The sequence below is a fragment of the Typopeltis vanoorti genome, chromosome 13, assembly GCF_054136105.1.
Source record: "Typopeltis vanoorti isolate ZY-2024b chromosome 13, IOZ_Tvanoo_1.0, whole genome shotgun sequence".
Taxonomy (NCBI): Eukaryota; Metazoa; Arthropoda; class Arachnida; order Uropygi; family Thelyphonidae; genus Typopeltis; species Typopeltis vanoorti.
The window spans coordinates 38,630,267-38,649,836 of NC_143561.1; the positions used below are offsets into that span (position 1 = coordinate 38,630,267).

The 19,570-nt window shown below is 34.3% G+C and overlaps 1 protein-coding gene across 3 annotated transcripts in view; it reads left to right on the forward strand.

Annotated features, from left to right (window-relative positions):
• The window catches only part of LOC150100060 (anoctamin-7-like), a 74,808-nt gene that overhangs the window by 40,703 nt on the left and 14,535 nt on the right, over positions 1-19,570 (forward strand). For all 3 annotated transcript variants that reach the window (XM_090402353.1, XM_090402352.1, XM_090402351.1), the window contains exons 5-11: positions 3,299-3,406; positions 3,639-3,775; positions 5,265-5,433; positions 5,546-5,711; positions 6,461-6,551; positions 14,634-14,800; positions 15,060-15,142. In XM_090402353.1, the coding sequence (XP_090258479.1) occupies positions 3,299-3,406; positions 3,639-3,775; positions 5,265-5,433; positions 5,546-5,711; positions 6,461-6,551; positions 14,634-14,800; positions 15,060-15,142 (921 nt within the window). The remainder of the gene's footprint in view (positions 1-3,298; positions 3,407-3,638; positions 3,776-5,264; positions 5,434-5,545; positions 5,712-6,460; positions 6,552-14,633; positions 14,801-15,059; positions 15,143-19,570) is intronic.

Below are 19,570 nucleotides of genomic sequence, written 5' to 3' on the forward strand. Positions count from 1 at the left end.
GGACGTCACTGAGAGACATGAAAGTGGAGCTAGTAATATAATGATTGTGCGAGACCTGGGATACAGCAGTCTACAGTTTGGACTATAGATTTTTTTTTTTTTTTTTACTTTACTACAAGGAAAAGTTGCTACTGCTTCTTTATGCATACAGATCACCCGAAATAGAAGCCATTTAATGATTGAGATGGACCTTGTTCTGTCACTCTGGATTGAGGATTGTAATCGAAAAAGAATACCTCTTAGTACAAGGAATATTCAGGCAAAAGCTCTCAGTATTTTTACCTGTCTGAAAGAGACCAAATTTCAAGAGGAATCTGAAAGCTTTACTGCGAGTTTAGGATTTGACCGTTTTAAAAATCCGAGAGCTAGACTGCATAATCTAAGAATAACTGGGAAATCTGCTAGTGCTCATAAAGATTCTGCGGCCAATTTCGTGAACAATTGCAAAGGATAATTCAGGAGGGTGATTATGACGATCCGCAAATATTCAACGCCGACGAAATTGGTCTCTTTTGGAAGCGTATGCCAACAAAAACTTTCCTAGCTAAAACTGAAGCATCTCAAACAGGATTCAAAGTATCTAAAGATCGTCTTACGCTTTTATTAGGAAACAATGTGGAAGGCGACTTTAAACTCAAGCCTATGTTAGTTTATCGTGCTCAAAATCCAATATCTAACATTATTGAAGAAATCAGCACAATTGGAAAAGAAGTTGGATTTAATGAACTGGATAATAAAGATGTGAGAAACTTGCTCGATTCCCATTCAGAAAAGTTAAACGAGAATGACTCCTTCAGCTTGAAGAACAGCGTGCATATGAAGAAGAAGAAGATGAAGAACAAGAAGAGAATGTTACGACTAAGAAGCTAACTGCAAAAGAACTCGAGCTAGTTTTCAATCACATTGAGTATGCTAAGGAAATTTTGTTTGATACTGATCCTGAAATGGAACAAAGCCGCCGAATTCTTGATAAAGCGATCGCCAGCTGTCGTAAATTGCGTGATAAGATGAAAAACTCGAGCACGATTCAAACATCTTTACTTACTTTTTTTGTTAAAAAGTAGCTCAATCAAACGTTTAGACATTAAATAAAAATTTAAGCAATTGATTTTTATTAACTTCGATGATTTTATCCTCTAATATAGCTTATACTGTAATTCCCCCCCCCCCCAAATTTACTCTAATCGATGGATGAATTATAATTATTCCTATTATTTATTGTATTCGCTTAGCGCTCATTAATTGGATTAATTAATCGCGTTAAGCGAGGTTTTCCTGTACATTATATTCAATATAATATAATAAATGGGATGTTATCAAACAAAATATAGAGTAGTTTTTGTACTTTTTTACTGAAGTTTGAGTATGAAGTTCCAAATATTTTAATTAAAAGTTCCGAAGAATAATACATTAAAGATTTGGAGAAAAGAAATAAGTTTGGTCTTTCGTATTAATCACACACACACACTCGATCCAAGTAATAGATCGCAAAATTACGTCAATTGTGTTTGGAACTGCACAGGCTGAGCTGTTTACTTTCCATTCGTTTCAAATGCGAATGGCGGTGCGTGACGTTCCGCATGGCAGCTGTGTGTGTGCTTGGAACGCATAAATAGCTTCCATGATGTACGATAAACATTTTGCACGCAAACTGTTGTTTCACCAGAGGACGCTTTGATTTTTCATTGGCAGTGGTGAATGATTACTCTGAGTATTTTGTGCATTTTCCTATAAGCCTGCAAGAGAAGTGCTGGGGATCTCTGAATTGCTTGTTTAGTATAATAACAAAGGACTTGCCTTCCTCAAAACAAGATGAAATCGACCATATTTTGGGAAAATAAAGCGAAGACTTGCAGTAAGTGTGAGGAGTTGGATGACACATTATTCTCCCTTAAATTGAACGACATGTGATAAATGAAATATGACGATTAAGAGTTCGGGATTTGATATTAGCTTATAGGGATTTGATTACAATGAATTGATGTTGCCTTCAACTGAGAAATCATTTTTATCCTACTTCGGCATGTGAAAGTGTTAGTGTGCAAAAGATGAAGGAATACATAGCAAAAGATAAATTTGATAAGTTAAGGAGGGAAATTGGCAATTACCGAAGAAAAACTTGTTATAGAAGAAACATAATGAAGAAGAAGACAATGAGTAAGGATTACCTTCTTCAGTGTGTTGGTATAGGCCTCATTCATGCACGTTTTGTAAAAGCTGTATTGCGTTAGTGCCGTGAATAGGCTAAAAAAATCCGAAGCCTTGACCTACAGATCAAACATGTTTCTTTCATATTACTGTAGTCTTTTCCGATAAACACAGGCCTGTGTCACACCAAGCGATAGCCACCATTGACTGGGCAAAGAAACATCATTGCCACAATGATGTCTGTGTCTCTATAGCAGCTCCTCCCATAAGAAGTTTTAAGATATCAAATATGTATTAAGTTGTTATTATGTGCCATCCAGTCGTTTTCGACTCTCGGTGATCCTGTGAACAAAGGCTCTCCATCCCACTCGGCCTCTTGTCCTTTCCTTCAGCAATAAGTTCAAGTTGGTAAGTTTCTTTATGTTTTCCATCCAACTCGTTTATGGTCTTCCTCTTCTTCTCATTCCCTCAATCTTCCCCAACATAACTGCCTTTTCCAATGGTTCAGCAACTTGCATAATATGTTCAAAGTACATCAACTTCTGTTTCGCAATCATCGCCTCCAAGGAGCATTCTGTCTTTATACTCTCTAAAACTTTCTTATTGGTCAACCTCTCCAGATCTTCCTTACTTTCTGCTATGAAAATTGTATCATCTGCATATCCTAATTTATTTATTTTTCTGCTACGAATCTTAATCCCAGCTGGATCTTTGTCTAAGTTAGCCATTCTTATAATATATTCACTATAAATATTAAAAAGATGGGGCGACAGCATACAACTCTGCAGCGCCCCCTTTTCCCACTCGAACACTGTCTGTTTCTCCAAAAACTGTTTTTTACTGAAGCTTCTTGGTTGTCATATAACTCTCTTATCAAGAGAATTACATGCTCAGGTATTCCCATTGATCTCGTTACAATCTACAGTCTGTTGTGATCCACGCAGTCAAAAGCTTTCTTATAATCAATAAAACAGATAAATGCTTCTGAAATTCTCTTGTTTTTATGTATGTATGTATTTGATTACCTACATACATACGGGAAGGGATGGATGACAGAATAATGATGTGGATTGAAAAAAATTAATTTACTGCTAAAAGTAAATTTAAAAATAATGATAAAATCATAATATGGATTCTTTGTTGTTTTCAGGAAGTTGTGGAAAGCGAAAGAAAAACAATTCACTTTATCAAGTTATCTGCACCTTGGCCAATACTCATCCATTATGCCGAAGAACTCTGTATGAGGGCGCCACTACAGGCAAGATACCGTGTTAATTACATTCATAAAATTTGACTCAATTCTTACAATAATAATTAAATAATTTTTGTGAATTGTGCTTACGTTTTTATTTATTTTTAATCGTACTTTTGTCTTTTGACGATCGCAAATATTTATAGTTTAATTATTTCATCCATTTTTTTCTCTCTCTCTCTCTCTTTCTCTCTCTCTCTCTCTCTCTCTCTCTCTCTCTCTCTCTCTCTTTTTATAGGCTCATCCTAATCCTAGTAAAAACTGGTCCGAGAGGTTACTGCGTAGTATTCGCATACCGAATATCATGCGCGAGGAAGTCCCAAATAAACCACTGGATTATTACACGTGCGCCTTTAAAAAATCCAAACTGGACAAGTAGGTTTTCAGTTATTTACATAAATTGTCACTTGACAAATTGGAAGAAACAAATAAAAACGATGTGTACATTTTGTTAGATCTTTGGAGCAGTGTTTATAGACTGTAAAAATAACTAATAATAACAAAATAAAATAAAAAAATCCTTAACTAACCCACAGTACTAATGCACTATAAGTTCACAACCGTTAGTGGAAAACACATAAAAAATAAAACAATAAAAAAAAAGTAAATCATGGAGGAAAAGATTCAGAAGATCAAATTTACGTTTGTAATTTTTTAAATAGGATATAAATACGTTGCATATCTTTTTAAATAAAAAAAATATATAGACATGTTGCATATCTTTATGTATCTTGTAATTTAAATAAAGTTTTCTTTTTATTTATGTACTTATATTTCTTTTTTTTTCCCTGCAAATTAACTACTATGGAACTATTGGGGGGGGGGGGAGCTATTCTCTATACTGGCCTCGGTTTTAGTTCTTCTTGCAAAGAACTAGTTACAATTGAAGTTGGAGATATGGAACAGTTTCCCGATTCTCTCTTATGGTGGATTTATGTCAGTCTGATTGACTTGGTAAAAATTACTAATTGGCGAAACTAAAACCATAATTCAAGAGTGTACAAAATGGATCGTTTGTGAATGACCATCGAAACGGGAAGTAATATACGAATAAGCTTCCTTGACTAAGTGCATAAAAGCTTGTTATCTATATTATTTTAAGAGGTTTTTTTTAGGGGGGGGGGGGAGAGGATAGACTCCATAAAATTAACCGTAATATATAACACGTGCTAATGTTAAAATTAATCAGAATGATCGCTAAGCGAAAAGTTTAGGAATTTAATTTGTTTAGGAGTGAACGATAGTTTTAAGTAGACCTTTTTTTTCCTCTACAAGAAGAGACTCGGAATGGGAATTTTTCGTATCTCAGAAAAATCGACTGTAGAATTCACACGGCAATACTAGTTAGGATGACGAATAGGAACGCGGGATAACGGCAGTCATTTACAGCGCCCTCATGCGGCATTCGTCTGTGCATGCCGGAGATCGCACTATTTTTTCGACGATGACGTAGGTGCAGACCGGCTGCCAGCCAATTTCCAAAACGTTAGGGATGACGTGTGTTGCCTATACCCTTTGAAGAATAAACAGATTTATTATTTATTTTTTAACTTAATAAAGAAAAACAAAACAGGTTACATTTTCTGAGAACAAAAATGCATTAAAAAATTTTATTATTATTATTTTAATAGTTATTATATTCGTAATAATTTGTCATATTATTATAATCAGATTATTATATGTATCTATTACGTTTTCGCATTTTTATTCTTAAACTTAGTTAATATTTTAAAACTGTTCGATACTATTGAATATAAAGTAGGAAAGCTAGGAAATTATCTTTTAATGAATGTACAGAAATTAAATGCATTTATATTGCTGTATTTTGCTTTCCCTAATTGTCACCGATTTCAACCCATACTAGATTCTTAGGTAATGATAATCAAGACGAATACTTCACCAATGCTCAGAGAATTCGCATTGTCCATGAAATTCTTCAAACGTCAGCTTACGGAAAGAGAAGACGAGCTCAAATAGGAATTGACCGTTTGGTGGAGGAAGGGGCCTACACGGCTGCCTTTCCCCTGCACGATGTAAGTAAAATATGCATTTTTAAACGAAAAAGTATTCAAATTTTAATTTTACGACAATGAAAAGAAGAAGCGAAATAATTTATTATTATTATTATTATTATTATTATTACAGGGAGATTACCAGAAGCCTAACTATTACGTAGCTCCAGAAAGTCTAAATAGACGACAGGTGCTATATATCTACTGGGCCCGATGGGGAAGATGGTATAAGTATCAACCGTTAGACCACATCAGGGAATATTTTGGGGAGAAGATAGGAATTTATTTTGCTTGGATTGGTAAGCCTTACAGAAAAGGGATTTATGATAGTGGCATGTCCAAAATTTTATATCAATTTATATTACGATTTATTTAAAAAATCAAATAAAATGTACATATTCCGAGATCACTGAATAATTCCTAATAATTAATAAAGAAAAAATAAATTTATTCTTTTAATAAGTAAATTTATTAAAAAGAACCTAGTAATTAATAAAGAATAAATCACTGTTTCCATGGGAACCGTGATTCTGTTTGTGAAACGTATCAGCACATGTCTTCTGACAATATCCTAAGACAGTAGACATGCGCTGATACGTTTCACAAACAGAATCACTGTTCCCATGGAAACATGGAACTATGAAGTCACACTACCATAGTTGATCAACAAATCAATGAACATATTTTATTATACAGAAAGAGGTATAATTAGATTGGATTAATAATTGACGGTTACTGTTTGTTTTCAAACTGTTTCTGTTTTCTATTATAAAATACATTGACTCACGGGAACCACATGTCGCGTATTCAGTCACGTTTTAGATCGAACTTCATAGTTTTAATTGCTTTAGTGTATTCTTAAAAAGAATTAGTCTTGCGTATTCCTTAAGGTATGATGTCAATATAAATGAAGGTAAAAAAAAATTCTCCCCCCCTAGAGAAACATCGGACATTCTTTAGTGAAGTGAATGGACATAATACAATATTAGTTAATATAATAATAATATAAAAAAATCTTATTTTATTTTTTTATGTGTATGTTATTTAGGTTTCTATACTGGATGGCTCCTGCCTGCAGCTGTTGTCGGTCTAATTGTTTTCCTCTATGGGGTTATCACCATGAAGGATGACAGACCATCGTAAGTTTATCTTTGTCTTATTCGCAATAGGTACAGTTTTCATTTATATTTTAGAACGAACTTTATCTGTTCTATTAAAATGCTGGAAGTTAACAACATAATGCTCTGGTTTCGAGGAGTAGTGACATAAGTAGTTTATATTTCCGTGTGGTCATTGTAGAAGTGTGTTTCGGGAAATTTTATGTTAATTTTTATTGTTCAGGTGTATGAGTCTAATCAACATTAGAATCATTTTGTCTGTCTTTGGAAAGGTTAGGCAGCAACGATTTTCGTATGTCTCCACTATTTTAGCCCTGTATGTTTAAACGCTTTAAAATTGGACTGCTAAATGCATTGTTAATTTACATTGGTTTTGCTTTTTAAGTCCTAACATAAGTACATTATATAGGTGAGATCACCTTGCTTGCGGGCGACGTTAATTTCTCTACTGAAAATGCGTTTTTATATCAGATGTTTTGATCAATAAAGGTGAAACGGCATTTCTCCGAATGATATAATACGCCCCCAAAGACGTGTCAATGCCCTCTGATATCAAAACATTCTTCGGATGCTTTCGATACAAAATAACGACACCTATGATAGCTTGCTTTAAAAAAAAAAATAAATGCTACCTTTATAGCATCATAAGATCAAATAAGATTGTTGATAGAATATTGCAGCGTTGTCGAAGAAAAAATAACTGAGGCACACTCCTAGAGAACGTCATCTATTTGTTCATTGATGGATTCGCTTTGTACTGGAATTCGCTTTTGTTGTGTACTACAAATAAATGCTACGAATTCCACAGCTGGTCTTCTTTGTGACCAAATTAACGCAGTTCATATATATTTTCTGACCGGGTCTCATTTTCCTCGAAACGTAAGATATTTTGTCTTCTCGAGAGCTTTTATTAATTTTCGTTTTCATGTAGCTCAAAAAGCGAAATCCTATCGTTTGGTATGTAAACAGCGCTACCTACTAAAAGCTTTTCTCTACTATCAATAATAAAATATATATTTAATTAAATTAACCTTGTGTCGAAAAGCATATTGAAAGTTAATTTCAGAAATTACGAGTGGAATATGATCCAATTACGAGTATCCCAAAGATTTTTTCAGTATCGTGCAAGTAAAAGGAAGAGTGACTATGGTAGAATAATTGGGATACATGCTGATGGTACCAGACGAAATAGTTGAACTACTAAGTGATCACTTTACAAATGTATATCATCATCCGATTGAAGATATTGCAGTAATACATGCAACAATGGCCGATGTGGAAATAGAGGTGTATAATATTACACAACGTTAATGTGAATACAGCTATGGGATATCAACTGGGGTACGTACTTCGAGAATTTTATAAGGAGTTCACAGCGACTTTGAGTAGATTGTTTAAGTGTCAATTCCAGTGGGGTTCTAGGGGAGTAGAAAGAGGAAGAAATAGTTCTGTTGCATAAAGAAAGCTCCAAGAGGGTGGTAGCAAATTATCTACAAAGCATCTTAGGAGTGGTGGTCGAGGTATTGGAGAAGTTGGTTAAGCGCAGAATTTTCAGAAATGGGTGAAAAGGAATGGGATACTCTATGGGGGAAAGGTAGATCATACCTCAGCAATTTACGCTTTTTTCTTTCTTTTTTTTTTTTGTATAACAACGTAACTGTTGTTGTTGCATAACAACGTAACTTCTTAGTTGGATAAGGGGAATGGTTACACGATGATACTGTTAGATTTTGCAAAAACATTTGATAGGGTACCGCACGAAACGTTGTTACATAAACTGGAGCGAATGAGTCTGGATATGAATCTAGTGATGTGGATAAGAGAGTCACTAACGGATATACATCAAGGAATACTTTATGGAGGAGTAAGGTCCAGAAGAAGACATGCAACTAGTGTACGTACCAAAGGATTCTGTACTCAAGCCACTGCTATTTAACGATACTGATTTTTTTAATGTGTGGTTCCCAACCACGAAAGGTTATTATAAACCAATAGTATTATAGGTTATAAACCAATAATCAAATTTTTTATTATGTCATCTTTTGAATATTTTTGTATGATCAAATTGCACTTTAATAACTTTTAACTTGCAATCAAAGTTAGAGAAAAGATTGAATAATGGCTTTAATGATTCTTGTAATAAAAATCAACAATTCTCTGACTATGGCTTGGCCTCGAGAATCATTGTAGTGACGAAAGAAATCAGGACTTTCCACTAGTAATATGTTGCGTCCTCCTCCCCGACAAGTAGTATAATGCAGTACTTCCAGATAAACATGATTTCATAAGATAACTGATTATCAATAAGAAATCTTTTATTTAGACAATATTAATACATTAGCTTTTCTCATACGAATGCAGAATGGCTTTTCCTCCTGGGAAACTCTGATTTTTACAGAGTCGTCTGGTCTTATAGTCTTTGCTAATACTGTCAATGAAATCAAACCATAAAATTAAATATGCCAAATTATACTTCAAGGGAAAAGAAATTCTGGTAGGAATCATTGTGTCACTACACTATAGTATGATTTATAGGTTGCGATGTTATATGGAAACTAAACACACGTGTATTTCTAGTATAAACTCTGTAAAAAAAAAAAAAAAACCAGTAGAAGATACCATTGAATATCAGTATACGAGATGTCGATTAAATTGTAAAACTCTGCTGCTGGACATTGCTTGGTTGTTAAAAAATGAACAAAAGCTCTTTAGAACACGATTAGAATACGATATACCTGCAGATGATAATTAGGATTAGGAACACAAGATGACAATTGTTTGCCTGCCGTATTCTTGTCACCTTTCGTCTACTATCAGAGCCGGCGCTAGGGTCTTTGGCGCCCGCATGCAATTTCTATTTAAGCGCCCCTGTAACGATCCGGGAGAGTGTGGTTCTTTTACGATAATAAAAATTTTAATTATTTGAAATTTCTTAAATAAATTTTGACGGAACAGCTACACGTTGGTTCGCTAAATGTAACGAACCGGGGTATTGGCTAGGCAGGATAATCGTTAAAAACAGAATATTCAAAAAATTTTCAAAAGTTAAAACAAATTTTGATAAAGCCACTTCACTTTAATCGTTGAATATAATGATACAGGGATTATAGCCTTCTCACCGACCCGCTAACAAAATTAACATGAATTTTAATTAAAGTTAAAATTTATTTGAACTAAGGTTTAAAAAATTCTTGCATTTTACAAGTTACTAAATTCTTAGTAACTTGTAAAATTTTTTTAATAATTTTTATAAGTGGAACTATCTTTTAGAAAAATAAAAAAAACTCAAAACAGATGAGAAAATAAGAAAAGAATTCAGAAATAATTAGAACATTTAATATAGGTATTCAAAAAATAACATCTTCAGAATAACAGAAAAAAAATTAAATTACATAAATATACTTGAAATTTTTTTAATTAAAATTTTAAGGTTTTTGATTTCATATTCACAAAATTAGAAATAATGGTCTTAACGTCTAATTCCGCACATATATCATTTTCAATAGCTATTAACGCCAAACTAACAAGCCTTTTTTGTGACATATTTGTTCTTAAGTAGGTTTTAATCAATTTCAACTTGGAAAAGGAACGTTCTCCGCTCGCTACACTAACATGTAAAGTTAATAGTATTCTTAAAGCAACTGAAAAATTAGGGAAAGATAAATTATTGGACACAATAAAATTAAGAATATCGAAAGGTCTTTTGAATATTTAAATTATCCTTCCGAAAAATATCCCGGAAAGCACATAACTCGTCATATAGTTCTACGTCTTGCATTTACGTCTTTATTGTCGCAGTCCTTCAAGAGAATCTCTAAATCGTCACAATTTTTTCGTAAATCTTCGTTATTAATTTGTAGTAATCTATACAAGAGAAATTATCATAATATGTTTTTAGTTGTTCAAAACGTTCTATTAACGAACACATTGCAACGTCTAGAAATGTATAAAACACATTCACTCTAAATTTATCTTCTGGCGATTCGTCATGATGCTCGTAGTCAAATTGTCGTGTCTTCTTTCGTCGTCGAACTTCCGTACCAGTTTTAAATTCTTGTTCTCCATCCACCTCTTCACTCAGTTCTTTTGCCGTTTTTAGAATTTCTTTAAAATTTGTATCTCATCGATACTCTTGTAAGAATATTTTTAAGTTTTTGATAGATTGTAAAGCAAGTGTAATGTTCATATTTTCGTCTTGAAGCTTTTTACTCATAGGTTTATTCTGGTAAGTAAATCATGCGAAGTTATAAGAGAGCAAATGAATTTGTAATCCTTTATTTTAGCACATAATGGTTGTGCTTCATGCTGAGTTTCTTTATTAAAATTTTCATTATTTAAAATTTGAAAAAGTGCATCATAAATTTCTCCTACAGGATTGCCCAACGTTTGTAAGAGAATGAAAAGAAATTTTATATTTCTTGAATAATTGCAAAGAAACTAATTGTATCTGCATTCACTATGGCTGCATCGTTAATGATTAAATTTAGAGTATGAGCAGCACATGGCACGTAAAACGCTCGAGGATTTTTGTTCAAAAGCAAATTTTGGAGCCCATATTTTTTCCCTTTCATATTTGCTCCATTTTCATACCCTTGACCTCGCATGTCTTCAATGGGAATGTTCCATTTTCCAGTTGTTCCATTATTGTTGCACATAAACCACGTCCTGTGGAATCTGATATATCTGCAAAACCTAAAACGTTTTCCCTGATCTTGAAAATTCCATTGTCACAGGAAACAAAGCGAATAATAACGGTCATTTGTTCTGTTTTACTTGCATCAAGTGTGCAGTCTAAAATTATGGAATAATATTTAGATTTTAGAATTGATAATAAAATTGTATCCCTGCTTGCGTTACTTAAAGTTTCCAATATTTCATTTTGACTGTCTTTACTCAAATAGTGTACCCTATTATATTCGTTGTAGGGCCCTTTCAACATGAGTTTCCATAACGGGATCAAACATAACAAACAGTTGGACTAATTTTAAAAAATTGCCGTTACTCCTTTCATATAATTTATCAGATGATCCGCGAAAAGCTAAATTTCGACTACCAAGGAATTTTATCATTTCAATCAAGCGTTCTAAAACACTCGTCCAATGTTTCTTTTCCATTTCATACATGCTTTGAGTCTGGAAATCAATAGTAGTTTTGCTAGTATCATGTCTATGTAAAGTTGTACTTACATTTCTCCAATCGTTATGACCTTCTACAAGACTCAGTAGGTGATTCAGTTGATTTAGTAGGTGCGACAAGTTTGCAACAAAAGCAAAAAACAGAATTTAAAGTTTCGGAATAAATGAGCCATGTTCTTGGCACGAGCTCCTGTTTTCCATTTTTCTATTATAATACGTGTGGCCAAATTTACGACCATATGTATTTCTGGGATATATTATTTTTTTCTTTTGAACAGGCCCCATTTCAATTAAAACAGCTCGTAATTTTTCATCAATATTTCCCCATTCACCTGGATCTTCTAAATTTACAGAGACTAGCAATGTGTTAGTTTCGTGGTCAACTACAACTAAATCTTGTTGTAGTTGACTAAATCCTAACTATTTTTCACTTAAATCATGTTCAATTATCTTGTTCAATAGTTGCAATAGTACCTTCATGCCAACTGGATGATGTGCGCGGTTCTTCAACTGTGATTTCTGATGTATCGAGTTGGTTACAATCTGCATCAGAATATTTTAATATTTTAATAAATTTATTAAGAGCCCCAGTTTGTTTCTTAATATCTGCTTCTTTCGCAGCGTGACGCTTACGATTTTGTTCACCGAATAACTTTTTTTTTTTTAATTTTTGATTCCATTTCTATTTTATACCCACAAGAAATTATTACACAACATGACACAGAGACGAAATAATAGTCGGCACTGCGCTATTGTCAGTAGCCTACTGAGATGTGTACCATATGACTGGTTAACTAGCAACAAATGTTTTGTACGAAAATTTGTTTCTGGGCATAAAAACCGTTCACCGTTTCACTTTAGATAGACGGCAGTAGACACAACATTCTGTAGGCAAGCATTTAACCTGCTCTAGCTGCAAATTGTAAACAGCCGGCTGATCAAAGAGGCGGCAATATACTTTTTTTTTTTTTAATTTTTATTCGGTGTATCCGGCCTTATTTATTTTAATATTGATCATTCTAAGATTTTTTTTTGTTTTTATGATAAAAATTTTGTTTCTTAAAAATTAACTTATGAACCGCTCCCTGGCGGAAGCACGCATGCTCTGCATGCGCGCTTCCGCCGGCCCTGTCTACTACGATAACAAAAATGCATCAATTGCTATGACGATGACGGATAGAGACTAACCGTCTGTCGATTTCCAAAAAGCTACGACTTTAAGAGTGCCGCCTACTTCTTTGGATATTAAAAAAAATAATAATGAAATAGTTAGAACATAAATTTACTTTTCTGTCAAAAGTTAAACTTGTAATATAAGGTCACCATTTCATTCGATATTGTGTGCATATGTGTTTCTTTATTCATTTATTATATTATTTTATTTATTTATTTATTTGCTGAATTGTACCAAGTTTATTAATATGTCAGTTAAAGATAAAACACCATAAACATTCCGGTAATTCCCATTAATTTCCTTCCTCTCTGATATAATGAATTTCTTTATGCAGGTGTATGTAAACGTCATTTACGCAGTAATGACGTTTATCTGCAAAATACTTAGTCACGTACATCAGATATGTTCCAAGCAACTATTTAAGAATGTGGCTGGCCAGTAATCGTCAACAGTGTTGATGACAAATGTGAAAAACAAAGGATCTTTCAGAGTGAAGCCCCCGAAGCAATGAATCCCAGCTTGCCTTGTAAACATAACTCAATATTTTGGAGGTCATTTTGTGGGGCATTTTCTTTTCGTATGGAAAGGGTCCCCTGTTATTGTTGGAAGGTCGGGTATCCTCCAAGGAACATCTGAACATTGTCGCCGATCAAGTCCATCCTGTAATGTTGATTTTTTATCCAACAGGCGACAGTTGTTTAGTGGACGACAGTGCTGCTGTCCATCGCACAAGAATTGCTCAACAGTGGTTCAGCGCACCTGACAGCGACTTCCACCACCTTCCTAGCACATGGCTAGGAGTAAAGTCCTCCTCCATCAAATCTGAGCCAGTTAAAGGACTGTCTGTGAGATGCCTGTATGTTATAGACGTAGATACAATCCAATACCTTGTGGAATCTATGCCAAACCGCATATGTGCTGTAATTCGAGCTAAAGGGGGATCCAATACACTATTAAATAAAAGTTTCTAATTATGTGTATAAAGCCAGGTCTAATTCGTGGTATTAATATGATTGTCTAATAATTATATCATAATAATAACTTTTATGACAACTCAACCCATGAAAGATTTAAATCTATAGCGCATATCAGTAACATGCTTAGGCTAAGGGTCAGCTAACTGGGAAATCCTTCTATAGAGATCAAACATGGTACTTTTTTTCCAAACCACTTCAGGCCTCCAATAAGCAAAGCAGTGGTCTCATACAAAGCGATGAAATCCGCCTGCCACCTGAAATCATTCAGAAGCATCCGTGACGATGATAGGATTCGCACCCATAACAGAACTAATTTGAATTTTTGTTTTTCTACTCAATGCAAATGTATTAATCCTATGCGTAAAAAATATCAAAGGGTAAGACTTTTTCATCCAGAAAACCGGAATTTTAACTCCTCCAAAACTTATAAACCAGCCAACCAGAGAACACGTGGAATTATCAAAGATATATTAGCAAAATTGCCTTAAATATGTATATATTTTGACACATTAAGTTGGATATTTACAAAATATTGCAATGCATAATTAGATTGATATTTTGTGTACTAAAAAACAGTGAAAAAACAAATGAAAAATAAGATGTAGGTGGATATTGATTAATGAAATTAGAAATGCTTTAGAAGACCAAAATATAAGATCTGAGCCCAAATTGATATGCTTTGCGTATACGTCATAGTTGTAAACTATTAGCAGAATATTATCAAAATATTTTTGATATAATTCAATAGCATCCTTCTGCGAAAATATTAATTATTCTTATAAATTTAAATGTAATGTAAATTTATCAACTATTACAGCAACGACGTCTGCAGTAGCGGCACTACTTATCGGATGTGTCCTCGCTGTAACGAAAGCTACGGCTGTGGTTACTGGTACCTCAGTGACGTGTGCTTTTTCAGCAAGATGTCCTACCTCTTCGACCATCCTGGGACAGTCTTCTACGCTATATTTGTTTCCTTCTGGGGTAAGACTAAGTTATTTTATTCTATATCTTCTCTTACTTGTCTAATCAGGATTTGTAATTTATTTTTGCCTGAGCTAATGTTATCTTTTCTCATTCCTGTCTGTTATTATTCTATCTAAAATATATCCATTGTGGATATATTTTAGACTGACATCGCTGGCAAATTTCTGATGACTTTAGTTTTTTAGTTGTTGTTTTTAACTTACATTTAGACGTGTATCAATTTTCTTTAATTCCCGATTGATTTTTTTCGTTTCAGCGGTCACATTTTTGGAGTACTGGAAAAGAAAAAGTGCTAGTTTAGCTCATCATTGGGATTGCATGGACTTCGAAGAGGAGGAGGTAAGTACGGCATGTCAGACCTAACTCACCAACTGTAATAGCACGTGAATACATCATGGTTTATTATTTAACTGTAAATATGTGTAGAATTTTATAAAAAGTAAAAGAAGTCTGTCATTCGTTTGATTCTATTCGCAGGGACGGCTAAGGATGGACATTAGCAAGGCTAAATGGCCTCGCTTTCTCCATTTGGTAATAAAAGGCTTTAGATGATTTATTATTTTTTATTTATCTTTCCAAGATGCCGAAATCTTCGAAATTTGAATAACGCGAAACCTGAGTGTTCACTTTTGTTTCGATGCATGTTTAGATATTTTTATTTAAGTGGTAGATGAATTTTATTGCCCAGAATAATAATAAGCACCGTGTGAATCTATCACAAATCAACGTTTAGTAAATATCTCATAACTGCGAATAAATATCTTTGCGAGAGGGCGCTTCTTTCATTGTCGATAAATAAACAGACGATCTACAACTAAGAGCTCCATTTGTAGCTTAAGTTGTTCGCTAGGCAATTTAAATTTACCTAATAATTAGACATGATAAATTTTATAAATTAATGTCGAATTCTATGTTTTAATATTTGTTTCACAGTTTAAAAAAAAAAAAAAAAAAAGGCCAGAAGTAAGTATATTTGTGTGGAAATAAATTGGAATGCCGCTTAGTTGTAAAAATATATTCACAGAGATAAACTTCACTTAATTATATTTTATTTATTTTTTCTGTGAAAATAATTAATGAACTTCATTTACTGATTATGTTCCAAAGTATTGGCTACTCGCATTGAGACTTTCCTACTTCTAATTATTGTTACTAATCGATGATATATAATATTTATATATCATCGATTTATATAATATTTAGAACACACGCAATTTACAGACAAAAAAATACTAGTTGTGGTAGTGATGGAGGTGGGCGGTAGATGGCGTTGATGGAGATGATTCGTAGTAGATGTTCGGTGTAGTGGTTGAGACAGTTGTAGGTGTCCTCCCGCGATGAGTCTTCGGATTCCTTGGAGGTGTCACGAATACTACTACTACTACTACTACTATTAATAATAATAATAATAAAAATAGATAATAAACTATATCTAAAAAGATAATTTATTGAAAGAACTAATACTACGGCAGTGTGCAGATTTTAATGGGTAACCACTGAGAAAAAGCTGTCTGTTTTAATTAAATATTTTGAATCGACTTTTAACGTGAAATTTGCTCAATGTTTAAAATTATTGACAAGTATTCTATGCAGGAAATTATATTTTAAAGGAAGAATTGGATATGTTCCTATATAATATAGTAAATCACTTTAAAAACTAGTCTTTATGAATTATAGTCTTTACAAAGCACTGACAGCCCTTCAAGATTTTCAGTGCTCTAGCATAATCACGGCAACTTACATGATTGTTTTTTTTTTTTTTTTTTTTTTCATTCATACACATCTACAGGGTGTCCCAAAATTCACGCAAGATTTAAATTTAGCGCCATTTGTGCGGTAAAGTGTTGCCAACGAGAAAAAAAAGACAGAGTGATAGCTGACAGTTCAGGGTTATTAAAAATGACCACATACAGCGAAGATAGTTCGTTGAATGGATTATGGAACAACAACAAGTGGATGCTTATTTTTCGAACAAAATCATCTTCAGCGATGAGGCTCATTTTCATCTTAATGGCTTCGTTAATCGACAAAATTGTCGCATTTGAGGTTCAGAAAATCCACGAGTGATTGTTGAGAAACAAATGCATCCACAACGTGTCACTGTTTGGTGCGGATTTTGGGCTGGAGGCATCATCAGTCCATTCTTCGAAAATGGGGCTGGTAAGGCAATAACAGTTAATGGTGCTCGCTATCGCGACATGATAATCCAGTTTATTGTGCCTAAATTGCAAGATATGGATGTGGACGACATGTGGTTTCAATAAGACGGTGCCACATGCCATACAGCCCGAGAAACAATTCAATTACTGCATGAGTCATTTCCTGGTCGTGTCATTTCCCGTTTTGGTGATCAGAATTGGCCGCCCAGATCATGTGACTTAACGCCGTTGGACTTTTTTCTTTGGGATTCAGCCACATTTATGCAAAACGGTCATAGAAAATTTTCACAAAAGAGTGCGTATGTGCCAGCAAAGCCGTGGAGGCCATTTACGCGATATGGTATTCCATGCATAACCCTATACTGTATACTTTATGAATCAATAAGAAATTACAATTTTTAATTAAAAACCTCTGTTTTCTATCAAAATTGCTTCTTGTGTGAATTTTGGGACATCCTGTAGAAAGATTTTCCTATGAAGAATAGTGTAGTTTATAATAATAATAAAGTGGTCGCCTGATTCTCAGAAGAGAAGATTTTCGTTCGGTACTGAGCCACAAGGTGGTTCCGTGAGTAGATACTTTTCGCTTGAGAGGTTTAGTGGATTTTAAGACTTTATCCTGGAAGTTAGGAAACAGGAGAAAAAATCCCATCAGCCACCAGCGCAAATTTCTGATTGTAGAGAACAACCGAATCGAAACAAGAATACTTCATCATACTAAGCTTGGGTATGTACACTTGTGAATTTACTAAAGTTCATTGGATCATCCATCCATCCATCCATCAGCTCATTGGACATCATCAGATGCCCGGTGGTCACTCTTTTTCTTGGTATGTTTCACATCAGTCCTCGCCAGGTAGTCCTGTCATATGTTTTTCTGAAGACGTTAACTCCCTGAAGATCAGAGAGTTCACTCCAAGCATACCATCCATCGCATTGAAGGTTTACCCCTTCCTCTTTTTCCAGGAACTTTACCTTCTGTTACTGGTTTTAGAAGTCCTCCTTCCATCATTTCAACGTGTCCAAAGTATTTCCGCTTTCTTCTGTCAATATCTTTAAGGAGTTTTCAAGTTCTGCCAATCTTTTCTAACACCCATCCATTTGACCGCCTTTCAGTATCCTCAGCAGCTTTCTGTAACGCCTCATCTGGCTGTTGTTTTAGTCATTCCTAGTCTTCTTCTGATGTCTTCTGAGGAGAAATTATTCACATTAATAACGGATCCCAGGTATTCGAACTTTGTGGCTTCCTCAATTTTTTTCCCATTAAGGTGTACTTGTTTCTCAGGAGCTTCCCTTTCTGTATTTCCTTTAAGAACCATAATCTTTGTCTTGCTAATTGAGTTGAAATCCTCTGTTATTGCTGATCTTATTACCTCTGTTAAGGATTCGTTCTAGCTCCTGTTTTAAACTCGTCCAATGATTCAGGCATGATATCCTCAGCATAGATACTAAACAAGTGAGTGAGGTAGGCATCCTTGCTTAACTCTCTTGCCAAACTGAAGCCAATCAGTTAATCCAACACCTGTTCTCAGCGTGGTTTCCTGCTCACTGTACAAGTTAGCAATTAATCTGAATGTGTGTTGAGGAAAACCCATTCTTTTCATTACTTCCCACACTTTCATATGCTGAATGCAGTCAAAAGATTTGGAGTAGTCTATGAAACACGTTCCCATAGGAGTCGAAATTCTTTATACTTTTCTATGATCTGTCTAAGGCAAAGGATCTATATCTGGTACCCTTACCTTTCCTAAAACCTGCCTCAACCCTATTTAGAATGATATGTAATAAAATCTTGCTTGCATGAGAGATTAAACTAATAGTACTATAGTTCGTGCAAACCTTTATATATCCCTTCTCATGTAGTGGTATGAAAACCGACTTCTTCCAATCTCTAGGCCATGATCGTGTCTCCCATATCGTTGTAATCAATCTAGGAAACACTCTTATCCCTCCATCCCCCTGTGGTCTTAATTAGTTCTTCCTGGGATTCTATATGCACTCGGGATTCATTGGGTTACGTTAACGATATGTTCATTAGCAATGCTTTAACAAACTGTTATAGCTTTTATTGACGTAAAGTAACACTGACTCTCCACTCCAAATTGGGAGAGAATCGTCTATTGTTGGTCTGGTTGGTAGAGTGGACAGCGTCTCCTCTCTCTCTCTCTCTCTCTCTCTCTCTCTCTCTCTCTCTCTCTCTCTCTCTCTCTCTCTCTCCAAACCACTGTAGACATGGATATTTGTGAAAGCCTTTAGGCTTTATTGTACTTTATATTCTGTCTCTGTTTCTAATGGTTCATTTTGGTTACAGTGCGGGTTCACTAAATTGCACTGAAATTTGGAGAACAAACAATCCATTACTCTTTCATCCTAATATAAAACTTCTTCTTAATGGGTTCCGTTCATTTTCAAACATTCTTTCGGTTTCGGATGATCAGATTCTCTTGCAAATCATTTACATATCCCATTATGTTACGTTGCCATCTTTATTCTCTAACAGAATTTCTCTAGATATGAATTGATCTAAGACATATTGGAGCGCAGTCTATGCTTGTTCAAAATTATTCTTTATTTTGCCAACTATGCTTATTCGAACTGAATTGTAGTT